At 43.5% G+C, this 14,914-nt stretch overlaps 1 protein-coding gene across 1 annotated transcript in view; it reads right to left on the bottom strand.

The window, feature by feature from the left end:
• Window positions 1-1,856: 1,856 nt before the first annotated feature.
• The window catches only part of aff3 (AF4/FMR2 family, member 3), a gene marked incomplete at its 5' end in the record, with an annotated part of 44,972 nt that continues 31,914 nt past the window's right edge, over window positions 1,857-14,914 (bottom strand). Inside the window, 12 exons of the mRNA XM_080753557.1 lie at window positions 1,857-2,840; window positions 3,131-3,336; window positions 3,440-3,492; window positions 3,908-4,001; window positions 4,124-4,195; window positions 4,987-5,123; window positions 5,319-5,382; window positions 6,837-6,958; window positions 7,064-7,220; window positions 7,418-7,542; window positions 7,684-9,702; window positions 11,472-11,655. Of these exons, the coding sequence (XP_080609683.1) occupies window positions 2,719-2,840; window positions 3,131-3,336; window positions 3,440-3,492; window positions 3,908-4,001; window positions 4,124-4,195; window positions 4,987-5,123; window positions 5,319-5,382; window positions 6,837-6,958; window positions 7,064-7,220; window positions 7,418-7,542; window positions 7,684-9,702; window positions 11,472-11,655 (3,355 nt within the window). The 3' untranslated portion in view covers window positions 1,857-2,718. The remainder of the gene's footprint in view (window positions 2,841-3,130; window positions 3,337-3,439; window positions 3,493-3,907; window positions 4,002-4,123; window positions 4,196-4,986; window positions 5,124-5,318; window positions 5,383-6,836; window positions 6,959-7,063; window positions 7,221-7,417; window positions 7,543-7,683; window positions 9,703-11,471; window positions 11,656-14,914) is intronic.

The raw sequence follows: 14,914 nt of genomic DNA, 5'->3' as shown, positions 1-14,914 counted from the left end.
ATGTTTGTGAAAACTCGTCGAGGGAACAACTGGCCTCGGCATTCAGTGACCAGGACAGGCGACGCTTAGTTTGCTGTCTATCCCCCCAGGGTCGGTTGCTTAATCCCTGCGACAGCCAAGCCAGCCATCAAACAGACTGTATTCTCTCTCTCCTTTGTGTAACTGTCTGGCTCATGGTGGCACAGGTGTCCTCAGAAACCCTGGCTCGTGCACAGTCACTGATGGATCAGACTCGGCCGTGACGCAGACGGTGGGACTTGCTTGTGTGCAGAATACTGAAAGAGCATCCAAATGTGGTGTCCCAATTTCACACTGCAGGCGATGTGACATAAGGTAACCCAACACAGACCACACTCGCTTCCAAAGTAAGCTACCCTTGCAGCCTTAGTGAGAAATGTCACGCTTTTTTCTTCCTTTATCCTTTTTTTTTTTTTTTTTTTTGCAGTTAAGAAGGTGGGCGATGTCAGATCCTCACGTGTTCCTATTTTGCTGAGCTCAGGAGGAGACATAGGCCATTAGGCCAGTTCATATCGTGTGAAGTTTAATCAATGCACTAAATAACCTGCAATACAAAATCGATCACAGCAGTATTTCCTGAATAGTAGCTATTTGTTGACAGATTGCTTGTTAGAATAAACTAGGTCATAGTCCTGCAAACTTTGTGGTCTGGAGAGAAAAACACGTAATTTTCTACTCTGGACTATGGAGTTTACTTTACAAATGGGATATTATTGATCTATGGCTTGTCATGCTCCTCAGAGCCCCTTATTGGCTGCTCTCTTTAACTGTTGCTATGGTACTAGACATAGGATGCTGAGGTTTCACATGCTGACTTTCTATTGGTGCAGAAGGAAGTAGTCTATAGTGATGGAGAATCAGAAAGAGAGTCAGGTCTCTGAAGAGCCATGTATGACTAATGAATCGCCTCCCTCTCTCTCTCTCTCCCTTTAACTTTTTGTAATAATAATAATAATAATAATAAATATAAATATGTATATAATAAGCCAAGATGTATTAAAATAAGCCAAGACGTATTAAAATAATAAAACATCATAGGCTTAGGTATTGTGATTTGTGAAGAGGGCGGGCAGCATTTTGAAAATGACCAGATGCCAAGGACTCTTTAGGAGACACAGGATCACAAAGTCATCGATTCAAAGAGTCTGGACACTGAAGCTATTCCCTGATAGTGTTATGTCTTTAATTGGTAACCACTAGCTTGATTCTGCACCAGTTGTTTTTGCATAATGTCTATGTTATATAATCTATGTTAATTTAATTTAATTAATAAGTCCAAATTATACTCTGTCTGTAGTATGATGATGTCTCTTGCAGAAAATAACTGAATGTCACACCTGTTAGCTTGAAAATCAGTTCTCGTCAGCAAGCGACATTCACAAAATGATCATTATGGAACGTTCTATTCATACTACAAATGACTGTAGATTCATGCTGCAATGGGCCAGGGCATAAAAAAGTGCTGACATAATTCCAGGCTTGAATAAAAGTAGAAATACTGAAGACTCATGATCAGTCTCACCATCAGAGCATCCTTTTCTTGATGCTTTGATGAAGGCACTAACGTGTTAGGCATCGCCGGTTCGATTCCCGATCCAGATGACCTTTGCCGCGTGTCACTCCCCATCTCTCCCCCCATTTCCTGTCAGTCTACTGTATAAAGAAAATAAAAGAAAAAAAATCTTAAAAAAAGAAAGAAAAAAAATCTGTCATGGTAGAGCACCCAGCCCAAGTTTAGAGGAACATTGACTGTAGATTCATGTTATCATGACAGAATAAAAGTAAGTTTATAATAATAGTTTATATTATAGTAATAAATAATTGAAAGAATTCTCACAGAGGATTGGAAGTAATTTTACCAGAAGAGTATTACTTCAGTTCCATTTCACATAGATACAATCTATTTCACAATTCAACACTTAAACAGCAACAAAAATATTTTTTGCATAGAAAAAAATCTTCAATGTTGGATTCTATTCTAGACTAAATCAACCAATTAGATTGCTTAGTTTTTTTTTCTTTCCCTTTTTCATAAAAACTGAAAATACATAAATTATTGCACAATAAAAAGTCACAAAAGGTGAAAATATCACAGTTTTAAAAAGTCCAAATGTCATAAAAAATCATGAAGGCAAAAGATCTTGCTTTGTTTGCTACTTTGGATAAAGTGGTATATCATTTCACAAGATCCAAAATCCCCAAATCCAATGTCCACTTTGTTTTACATTTTAATCCAATCAGTCTGTCAGACAGCTTTTCTTTGGGTCTAAAACAAACGTATTGGGCGTCCCGTGTTTGAGTCACAATGGAAAATTTGGCCAAAGTCAGACATTAAATCCGGATTTCACACATTTGGTCAGGTTTATCCACTATGATTGATGACATGGTTGCAGTAATGCTCGAAGGAGTTCGGAGATCTGTTTTTCTCTTTTTATGGATCATTTTCAGACAGGGTGGGGAAAGAGAGGCCACAGTTTGAAGTATTTTCACACAATAAGTCTCTGGGTGTGGTGAGTACAGCAACCTAGAATCCAAATGATGATGGGCACCATAACAGTCCACCCTCCAGTATTTGGCAGCACAGTGTGTCCTGGAGAAACCCATGGCAGTCAAACTGAAAAGAGATGAGAGTCCAGGCCTTCGTCACATCTCAGTAAGGCCTTGGTGTGACAGACAGGCTCGGTTGAATCCTCTGATTTGCTAGTTGAGTTTGGCACTGATACGTATCCACTGGAGAGCCTGTCTGGTGTACTGGACAGCATGAGCGATGCTACTATGGAGGGTCAGCGGCCCCGAAAGAGTGTTTAAGTAGTTGAAGAATTCTGGAATGAATAGTAAAGATAAAGAAAAGGGGATTAAGAAAAATAAAAATGCCCCCAAAGCTATTTAGAAACATGTACATTTATTTGGCTTCAATAGCGGACTGTAGATACACGCACATCCAAAAAGGACTGCGACGGGTGCTGGACCAAAAAAATAATACTGGAAAAGAAGAAAAGGTCCGCACACTGTCTATAAGCTCCCCAGAAATGTATTAATAGAGCGGAAAAATACAACGTTTCGGCCTACATTGGCCTTCTTCAGGTGTAAACCATTTATTTGGCTTCCTCACCTTTATTCTCTTTAGCAAGGTTGTCTGCCACCTCCCAGTACTCATAACTATACAGGACACTGTTGGTGATGTTTAGGTGGTTTGCTGCCATCTGGTGGATACGTTGGGGAATGCTGATGAGGGAGGGGGCAGTGCTGCCCCCATGTGACCCCGGGCCCAGGTGTTTGGGGTTGGGAGAGAGTGAAGAAGGTGGTCCACCTGTACCTCTGGGAGCAAAGACAAATGCACAACTGAAAGATAATAATATACAAACATTAACGGGCTATCTATTTGAATCAAATAGGGGGGAGAATTGATTAATCTGCTTACTTTCCAGAGTCGTTCCAGAAAGGGGACGATGTAATAGGCACTTTGGGAGAGCTCTGTAATGACACACAGTGATCAAGAATCATATAGGCATGTAAATCCACCCAGCCCTTTCAATTCATTCAAGCATGATTGTGAAGCCATAATACAGTATTTCCTTCAGTTTTTCTAACCTCCGAGAAAAAATCACACCTAGTGTGAAGTGAGCGGCGCTATTTATGAGTTACAATTTACAATTTACAAGAGTTCATCTCATCAAGTGTCCCGCTGGCCAATCACAGCGTGTCCTGCAAAGCTTGGCCAATGGGACCCAGGGCGTACAACAAACTTTGAGCCATTTGTGCCAAGATGTAGGCCACGATTCACATTATTTGTGGCCCGGAAATCTTTTGGGGACCAGACATTTTTGGGGAACCGGACAAAGCCAGATGTTGGAGCTTAGCTCCTTCTAGGAGCACCGCTCAGAAATACCTTAAAGTAGTCCAGTAGAGCTTTGGAGTATTTGAGCGCATGGTCCTTCTTCAGCCGAAACATCTGCCAGTAGAGGAGCGCAAGGCACCTGAAACTGTTGGAACATAAGTAATTAACTGATCAAGCAAACATGGAGAGACAACAATTCCTCCTAAATGTGAAGGTCCCTCAGCCAGGTGATGGATGAGGTGTAAACAGAGAAGGCGATGTACGCACCACAGAACAGCCAGCTGCTTGTCTTCCTGTCTTGCCCCAGGGCCAGAGTGGCTCTTCAGCCTCATAGCGTACCTGAAACCACAGGGCTATTACAAAATGCATCCTCACTTTGCATCATTATGTACACTATAGTATATGTGCCAGTGAATGTCTGTTCTACATATATCGTTTTACCAGCCTTGTATGTCCAAAACCATTGCTTTTCAGGAAATTGAAATGTGTTTCAAAATGGCTCCAAAGTAGCTTTTTCTAACACTTTTTATTGGTTAAACAGTTATAAAACTCACAGATAGACAGACTTAACCATTTTCAACTTGGTGTTCCTAATTTGATCATGTCACTTTAGGCTAACGTTTTCACAGTTTTTTGACAATTTCTTCCAAATAATTTTCAAGAATAACGAAAATAGCCAATCTACAAGCTCACAGCGTACTTTGACTTCTTCATTGATAATAAACATAATGTAAAGTACATTATTGTCAGTTACACCATTATAAAAAAGAATAAAATGCAAGAAAGGCAGCAGCTAATTTCCATTGTGGTCCTTTCATATAATATGTGCATCGCATTGCAATATTGTTCATATGAGCTTGTATATCGTCTATTTTTGCGAGACATGCAACAAAGTATAAGAGACATCGCATTGCAATATTGTTCATATGAGCTTGTATATCGTCTATTTTTGCAAGACATGTAACAAAGTATAAGAGACACATATAACAAAGTATAAAATAGGACATTAAAACAAAAGAAAACTAAGAGATTTCATATGGGAGATACTAGGTTTGTGCCTGACAGCAACAATAATTCAATAATCAACTTTTCTTGCACAGTATTTTACACAGTAACCTTGCATGTCTCACCTGATGAGCTCCACTGTCTCGGAGTACATAGTGTAAGGAGACTTGGCTTCCAGCGGGCCCTCCTCCATGGCTTTCCCACACTCCATGAAGGAGAGAGCAGCGTCAACATAGTTCACCGCCTTCCCCAACTTGTCCACCTGGCAAAGGGACATACAGACAGGGGATGGTGAGTTGAGAAGTAAAATATATTTATTTCACTAACAGTAAAATCATCAGTGTTAATGTAATTTATGAGAGTTTGTACACTTTGAGAGTAAAAACTACAGTAGCACTCTGGAATGTACAGTGTACCACCAGTGTGTTGCTTCATGTTGGTATAGCAGAGAGCTCACCATGGCATCTGCACGGTGTTTCATCCTCTTGGCCTCGTGCATGTAGTACTCAGCATGGTGTGGACTAGGAAGACAGAGAGAGAGATTCACAGGGACAGTGATTCACACTTTTTCAACACAGCATATCCCAATGGCTATTAAAGGACCATAGCAATGTTAAAACATCATTCATGAGGATATTTCCCGCAGTTGATTCTACTTGTGACAGATGTAAGCAAGCCCTTGCCAGTCTTTTCCTTATGTTCCGGTCTTGCCCAAGTCTGTCAGCATCTTGGCCCTCCATATTTGAGGTACAGTATTTTCATATACAGTATCTCCGGTCGAACAATTTAGCCTTGCCCTTTGCTTGGTCTTGTGCCTTCGGAGAATCTTGGCTTGCGTGGGACACACTTGGACAGCATAGCCTACTCTGCCTTGCTGGCACAGCGTTTAATTCTCTTAAATTGGAAAAATATTGTCCCCTTTCCTTTGGTCGATTGAGCTGCAAAGCCATGTCTTTTAAACTAGAAAATAGATATACACTGAGGGGATCTACTGATAAGTTTACCAGAGTGTGGCAGCCCTTTCTTTCATAATGTTGATCAGCGGACAATGCCTCTTAATGTTTAAATTCTAGATATTGCAATGTAAGCATACTCATATGTTGTTGGTTGTTTTCTGTTTTCCTTTGACACCAGTTTTAAGAGTTGCTTTACTTGTTTGTCTTTACTGTACTTTTTGAAGAAAAAAAAGAAAAAACAACAAAATACATTGAGCAAAAAAAAAATAGTCATGGACGTTTGAATTTAATATGTGAATCTTTCAAACAACCCATACTTTGAAATGCAATAAAACATAACAAATAACATATGTATTATAGAACATAACCATGCAATAACCATAATTCCATAGATTCTTAGTGAGCCTTAGAAACATAGGGGAGAAAAAAAATGTAAGAAAAGTGTGAATCAGGCATATTACATGAGATAAGCAGTAGGTGGCACTAATTCTCAAGTCAAGTGAGATGTATATTATTAGACATTAACTCTTCTGACTTGTCTGTTCTCCTGCAACTCTACTGCGTGGCTAGTGTTTGCTGCTAACTTCCAGGAACCATTGAGAGGCTCCATGCTGCAGCATTGCCATACATTTATTATTCGACTGGAGTGAACAGAGTTGTCGCCACTCTCTCTTTACATCACTGAACATGCCAAACCACTGGTATGGTCCTTTAAGATTGTATTCCTCTGTATTCTGTCTCGTCACCGTTGGGCAGAAACCTTGTATCTCCAAGTTTCAAAATAGTATGTTCTTTCGTAAGTCAAAGCCCTACTTGATCATACAAGAGTTTTGCACAAAAGTAGTGAAAATAGCCGATTTTCACGGTGCGAGGCGCTGTGTGCTTGTAGATCGTCTATTTTCACTATTTTAAATCCTTTTTATAATAGTAACAAAAAAAGGAAGGTTTTGGACCTGACAGTGACGATATGGGATTCTAGGATAAGGCACGACACGGACACAGTGGACAAGATCACTTACGGGTCATGACTGGGTATGGTGGCCTTCTGCCCTCCTGGCTGTCTCATAGGTGGGCGCCAAGAACCGGACACCGGCTGCTGCAGCTGCCCTGCTGCTCCCATACACTCCACCTCCATCTTGGGCTGGATCGGAAGAGATTAGTTGACATGAACCAGGAGTGGCAGGAGTTGAAAGAGTACATATTTATCTTTTTATATTTGTATGTTTTCTTTTGTGGTTTTTTTAACCTTTAAAGAAGAATCTCTCTCATTGTCTTTTTGTCCATTCGAGTAATGCTGTTCGGAGTTCTGCACTTTAGAGGGGGCCTTGGGGGGCTCAGGGCTGTCAGACAGTGGTGACAGTGGAGACAATGGTCTCTTGCTGTCCAAATATTCCTCCAAGTACCTGTGCGACCACACACACACACACACACACACACACACACACACACACACACACACACACACACACACACACACACGCCACATCTTGTCGTAAGGAAACTATAAACTCATATTGTCATATGCATGTGTGTGTGTAATCAATATGCTAACCTCTGACAGCCTACGTATATGTGTATGCTCACATGACAAGGATCTTACCCATTGTGTATGGTTTCCGTTGAGAGATTCCGCTGAGGTTTGTGAACAGAGGACTCTGTCTGACATTGGTCTTTTCCATAAGAGCTGTTCCTCTTCATTTCTCTGTGTGAAACGCCATTCTCAGACTGTCAAGACCACGCACAAATACATTCATATATTAGAACACAAGCATTAGAAACATTCGTACACAAATCATACTGTATACACGAAAGCTGACGTGCAATGAAACGCTACATTAAGAAGAGAATATCAGGTATATGCTCAACCTTGCGTTTCCGTCTAGTGTCTCTATTCTCTGTCTCGGGGACGTATAGATGCCTCATGGCCTCTCTTTGCTTGGCCTTGGATGAAGAGGCCGAATGTGGTTTATGAGCTGCACTGGTGGTGTCTGGGACCCTTTTAAGAAGGGAGAGGTCTATCTGTACCACTAAGTTTCTCAGCCCTCGCTGCGAAGGGGCTGTGGCCTGCTCACTGCGCCCGAAAGGGACCAGGGTGTAGAGTTTACGCGCCCCAGTGCTCTGCTGTCCTTCGCCTGGAACCTCCAAAGAGGAACCTCTGGGGATGACCACGTTATGCCCGTTGGTGTCTTTTGGCCTCCCGGGGCCCAGGTGGTGGCCTCTCCTGGGGGTTTGCCTTTTGTGCGACGTGGAATCTGCTGGTACCGTGGTGATGTCCGCACGACACTCAGACTCTGAATCGGATGCAGATGAGGAAGAGGACGAAGATGAAGCTGGGATCAGATGAGTCGGGGGATGTGATACCGGAGGGGAGGGTCCGGGGTGCGATGCTCTCTCCTCACTATTTTTTGTGGTCCTCTGGTGACGTGGGTCTCCTTGGAGGTGGTGGCGCTCTGTGTTGGTGTGAGGTCTCTGCCTGGGCTGGACAGCCTGCCATTCACCTCTCTGCTGCTCCTTCTTCGTCCTCCTCCTCGTCTCCTCGCTCCTTTGTTGACACTCTTTCAGTCCTTCCTCCTCTTGCTCCTCCTCTTCCTCTGAACTTTGGATCCAGGGACGTCTCAGTAGCTGCTCCTCCGCCAGTCTCCTGTCTTCCTTTCGGCCGTGCTTCTCTCTCTGTTTCTCACTTGGTTTCTGCCTTTGTCTGTCCTCTTTTCTCTCTCTCGTTCGCTCCTCTGCCTTGGCTTGGGTGGCCTCTCTGTGGTCCACTTCCCGTTCCTTGGACTGGGGCTTCTTTTGTGTGGGTTTAGTGTGAGTGACGTGGACTGGGACCGGGGCTTCACACTTGGCTCTAGGTTTTAGACTGGGGCTGGATCTCAAGCCAGACCCGGCAACAGGATTGCCAACGGTTTTGGAGGTAGATTGGGAATGTGAAATGTGACCAGCCTTTCCACTGGTTTCTCGTGCAGGAGCAGGTAAGTGCTTTGTTCTAAGTGTGGGGCTAGTTCGTGAGCTAGGCTGATATGTAGGTCTGTTGCTCGGGTTGAAACTCTGACTAGGCCTCAGTTGCTTGGGAGTTTGCTCAAATTTCGAAGGGTATTTGGCTTTGAGACTTACAGCGAGATGTGCAGAGGTTGGTGGCACATTAGGCTTAGGCCTTGTTTTGTGGCTTTCTCTTTTCTCAGAGTTCAAAATTGGAGTAGTCTTATTTCTTACTGTGGCCTTGCTTTGGTTTTGGGGTTGATCTTGTGGAGGTTTATTCTTGGGCTTGTGTTGGGGGGGTGGCTGGGCACAGGGCCTTGGTCTTGGCTTGGCCTTGGTATCAGCAGTGGGCACAGGGCCAGACCATTGGCAAATTGTCGTCCTGTTGGGACTGGTGTGGTGGATAGATCTTGTTTGGCTGTCCTGGTGAGGGCTCTCAACCTGAGGATAGTGACAAGGACTAGAAGGAGGGAGGCTGGGACTTGGGCTAACTGGAGGTTGTCGTGGTATGGGGTTGGGGCTACGGCTGGCTCTTGGGCTACCATGCGGACTGGGACAAACGCTTGTAACTGGGCTGGGGTTAGGGCTGTGTCTTGGGCTACCGGGACTTGGACAGGTGCTGGGGAATGGGCTTGGGCTAGGGCAGAAGCTGTAGCCAGGACTAGGCAAAGGGCTATTCCTGAAGCTGTAATTGAACTGCGGGCTGGGGATAGGACTTTGACTAGGACTGTATTCCTGATTGTTGTCCCAGGATCTGGCCGGAGACGGGGCTCTGTGGTTCTGTGGAGAGGGTAGGTTTCCTGGAATGCTCTGGGTGTGCTCTCTGGGATCCTGTTCACAACTGGAAGATTTTTTTCGGACCTTCTTGAGCCATTTATCCAGCTGCCACTGAGTGGAGGGATGATCTGTCTAAAAAAGAAAGAAAGAGACATTAACAATCTTTGTAGGAATGCAGTAGAGAACTCAAAATCAGTAGATATGTAAAAGTGGGAGCCAACACATGCAAATTTCACTCACACATTGTCATTGAAAAGGGAAGGAGAGGGGGAGGAAGCCATTACCAAATTAGTGGATGGTTGCAAGGAAGGAATGTGGAATGTTTTAAGGTAAATTCAAGCCTCCAGGAGATGACACATACCAAAAGCTACACCCTGACCTTTTACACTACACACAGAAACCAATCCAACTAACACATCATACAGCAACATGGGCTTCTCTTTGCAAGTGATTAATCACAAAGTCAGCATCTTGACTTTGAGATTCTGCATCCATTCATTCAGAAAACATCTAGAAAATCTAGAAACTGTTGTTAATGGCTGATCTTGAGACATTTCAACCAAGCAAGTTTGTCTCAACAATACTCACTACAGTCTGTTGCTCAAGTATCCACATCTGTGCTGACCGTAGCTCAACCCCCCTCCCAATTACTGCAAATGACTCATGCACTGTTTGCTTAACAACTGGCTGGGTAACCAGGAGAACAGAAAGAACATAATGAGAAAGGAAGTTTAAACTAAATAAAAAGGAACAACGATACTCACTCCTGGAGAGCAAACTTCTTCTCCTCTGCCCTCGCTCTCTCTCAGCTTCTTTCTCTCCTTGCTGACCAGAGCTAAATTAAACTTATACTCCTCAAGTCAAACAGTGACCCCCTCCCCTCATCCTTCGCCCTCTTTCCAGAGAAGACACTACATCTCTTGTACCCTCTCTGTGCTCCCCTCCCTCACTCCGTCTCTCCCGCCTACTTTCTCTCCCTCCTCCCTCTCTACCTGGAACTCTGGAGCTGCTGCGTCCAAAGCTCCAACCCCCCCCCCCCCCCCCTCACCCAGTCCCTCCCTCCCTCCCTGGGAGACACTCGAACGCTCCGTAGATGAAAAACACATGGTCCCCCTACCTTACCTTCTCTATAGGGGCCTGATATAGTGCACGTTCAGTAATAGGCCCGTCTTGTCACACAGGGCCTTCCATTCATAAAAAAGAGGACTAGGTTTCCCTGCAATCCCCTACAAGCCACCCCCACTGTCCTTTTTATTCCACAATAGTCCACACCTCCACAAAAAATAAGGGACCTTTATGCCCTATACTGTATATTCCAGTACAGTGAAGTTCTGGACCTATTTACCCATCCAAAACACCAGTCAGGTTTATCTGACATCAATCAATTCCCAGCAGAGTTCAGTTCATTTTGTACCACGCAGCCACTGAGCTGAAAGAGAGGGTTATGCTAATCGCTGATGAAGTGTTAGCATGAAACTGAATCTCTGCGACTTCCAACTCCCAAGAGGGCTTTCCTCTTTAAGCCTCAGCTTGTTGACATGACACCCAGGCTCTAATTCCTGAAGCTGAAGCCCCCCCCCCCCCCCCCCCCTCCCGTCCATGCCCCCCTCCACGTGCTCCTCTCCAGCACACAAGCATTCCTAATAACTCTGTCCCTGCCCCCCACCTGCCCTCAACTGCCTCCGTGCTGCTCCCTGTGGAGAATGAACCCTACGGCACACAAACAGAGCAACAGAGAGAGAAAGAGAGAAACTACACGGTAATCCTCAGTGTTTGATTGAACTCTGAGAGCGTACAAAAGTAACCAAATGGACGCGTACTTACATGTGTACATGCTCAGAGTTACGAATGGATTTTACTGTGTAATAGTGTATACATAGAAAGACATGCAGACATAGTACCTCCTTGGCGCACGGGGGCTGTGTGTTGGCAGGCGAGCCAGGATCGGAGTGAACTTGTGGGCTCGGGGTGCCGGAGCGCTGGCTCCAGCTCTCTGAGTCACCGCCGGTGGAGTCCGAGCCTGAGGAGTCTGAGCTGGAATGTCTCACCCGCCCGCCATGTATGTGTGTGCGCTGTGTCGAAAGACTGTCAGTCCACACACACACACACACAAACACCAGAGAGGGGTCAGCTTACGTACACACATGCATGTGGGCGTGTGCACACTCAGACAGACATGCAGACAGACGGGCAGATGGAAACACAGTAACACAGTAACACACACACTTACACTTTACACAAGGGATGTAAACATAATTATGCACTAAACCAGTGGTTCTCAAACTTGGGGTCGGGACCCCAAGTGGGGTCCCCAAATGATTTTGCGGGGTCCCCAGATGATTAGCTTAATGTAATTTCTTTTTCTCACCCAATTTTTTCTCACTCAATGTAACAGTATAAGTGTATACAGGGTATCTGCACATTTATAAAGTGACAATTTAAGGACTTTAAAGACTGTTTTAATGCCAAACTGGCCAAACTGTCAAATATTAAGTAAGCAAGAGGCGAACATTGTGAACAAACTAGAGGTTCGCGGCCCTTCGGGCCGCTCACATCTAGAGTCCACGCCCGCTTTAAAAAAATAAAATAAAATAAAAATAAAATTTAAAAAAATAATTTTTTAAAACATTTTTTGAAAAAAAAAATGTTTTTTGTAAAAAAAAAAAAAAAGTGTTTTGAATAAAAAAAAGTTTTGGCCTAATTGTGTTATTATTGTTACTATAATAGGCCTGGCAATGTTTTATTTTCATTATTTCAATGTTTTCATTTTAGCAACACACAGACACACACACACACACACACACAGACACACACACACACACACAGACAGACAGACAGACAGACAGACAGACAGACAGTATCTTGCTGTGAACTCTAGAGGTGAGTGGCCCGAAGGGCCGCGAACTTCTTGTAAGATACAGGCTCTCGGCTAGCTAGCTACAGGCTCTCGGCTAGCTAGCCCAGTAACAGTGGATTCTAGTTTGTTAATTCCAGAAGAAAAGCTTGGTTGCTGGTTGGCTATTTCTTCCCTATTCCTACTTGTCTTGAGAGCAGAGCACAGAGAGGAGGGGAGGTAGCAGAATGCAGGCTCTCGCTGCTGCGCGCCCGGTAGCTGCATACCCCTGCCATACCCAAGTGACGCCCCTGATCCTAGCGATTGAGACTCTCTCTCTCTCTCTCTCTCTCTCTCTCTCTCTCTCCCCCTGTGCAGCGGCCCCCCCCTTCCCTCTTGTAACCTGAGACTCTCTCTCTCTCTCTCTCTCTCTCTCTTGCTCTCTAGCGAATGAGCGGACGGCATAGGGTTGTGGGCGGTATTCCTTACGCTCTTCTCCCTACAAAGTACGTTCTTCTCCCTACCGTTGAGTCGAAGTAGAGTTGGAGTGGATGCAGAGTGGGCGTGCACGGGCTTGGAAGTGGGATGCGGCGTTAAGCCAATTGTAAATATAAGATAGCCGAACTACATGCTCACAACGCCTCGTAACGCAAGGCGTTGTGAGCATGTAGATTGGCTACATATTTTCACAATATTTATCTGTGGAACCGAGTCACATAAATGTAATACCTACAATTCCAAGTGCTTGTAAGGGTGGGGGTCCCCAGTTCAAATATGTTTATTTTGGGGGTCACGGCCTAATAAAGTTTGAGAACCCCTGCACTAAACACACATAGATACACATGTACAACATGCGGCATGCAAGCAAAAAAGAAGAAAGAAACATGCGTGTACATGTGTAATAATCTTATAATGTACCATACCTGTGTCCATCCCAGGTTACGGAGTGATGTGCGACCTTCAGTGAGACAAAACATATAAAATGAAGGTTCATCATCCACCATCGTAGCCTACTACAGATCACTAAGTATAGTATGTTAAAACATGGACTAAGATAGATAAAAATGATTGTGTGTGTGTGTGTGTGTGTGTGTGTGTGTGTGTGTGTGTGTGTGTGTGTGTGTGTGTGTGTGTGTGTGTGTGTGTGTGTGTGTGTGTGTGTGTGTGTGTGTGTGTGTGTTATACTCTACCACGCTGGTTCCCAAGCATTGGGTCGGGATCCATTTGTGGGTCACGGTAACATTTTGATGGGTAGTGTACTTTAATTTTTAGTTTCCTATATTTTGTTTTTAATTATTATTATTTCAAAACATTTTCAAAAAACATTCCCAAGAAAAGCTAAGATTTTCATGAATAAAAAAAATGCAATGATTTTTCAAAGTAATTTCATTAATATATAAAATGAAAATCTAAGAAATTCCATAGATTAGAAAACAAATGTGAAAATAGCCGATCTACAAGCTCACAACGTGACGCGACTCACGCGAGGCAACGCGTTGTGAGCTTGTAGATCTGCTGTTTCCGCTAGTTTGGGTACCGGGCAAATTTCTCTTTTGGTTTGGGAACCAGACAGTGGACATAAAGGGTTCGTTCAGAGGTAGCGTACCAAACACTGGGGCCCCTTACGGGTCAATTTAGTTAGATTTGTACACTCTCAGAGTTACAAATGGATTTGACTGCATGTATGAGTGCATGAGGAGCAGAGAGAAAATGTGGAGGGAGAACCAAATGTATCCAACTATGCTAAGATTACCAACATGAAAGAAGAAACAATGAACGTAATGGGAGCCGCATATGGAGGTGCTTTGAAAGGCAGTAAAATGTTTTTTCTGACAGAAGTGAAAGGTCGTGCAGCGCATGCATGGGTCCACCCACCCTGTCAGTGTCGTCCTCATCGCTGCTCAACTTGAGGTCATCAGCAAGCATGCTGGGGAACAAGAACACATGATCTAAAATGACAGACCTCTAGTAGCGATAGGTTGTCTGAAACACAACAAAACAAAAGGTCAATAATATCATTATTAAAAATTATATGTAACAATGCTGCAAACTGTGATTCCCACTTCCGCAAACACCACTTTTTTTTATCAACATCCTTTTTAGTCAAGCTACAATAAAATATGCTCAGGCGGCATGTGTTCAAAAAACTAAAAAAGAAAATACTTTCTTCACTTTATGAAACCTGGTATATGTTGAATCCATAAAGGTTCCATCATAATTCCAAACAACTAGCCTACCAAACCTCTGCAATGTGAATATATAGTATTTATTGATCCATGCATCTAAATGCATTTAACATTTATGCAAATGAATGATGATTGTGAAGATTATTTAACTATTTGTGTGTCTCCGTGTTGATCTTTTAAATATTTTCATATATATCATATATTTTCAAAAAGCTTTTTTTAACCAATGCAGTGTTGCGAACATATGAAACGTGCCATTTGTCTGTTGTTTTTTCAAGATTCTAAAACCGATTAACGTGTACATTTGAATAAGCAAAATGTGTTG

Source organism: Nannobrachium achirus, assembly GCF_963921795.1.
Source record: "Nannobrachium achirus genome assembly, chromosome: 22".
Taxonomy (NCBI): Eukaryota; Metazoa; Chordata; class Actinopteri; order Myctophiformes; family Myctophidae; genus Nannobrachium; species Nannobrachium achirus.
The sequence above is the reverse complement of the archived record's forward strand: the minus strand, read 5'-3'. Positions and strand labels throughout refer to the sequence as shown.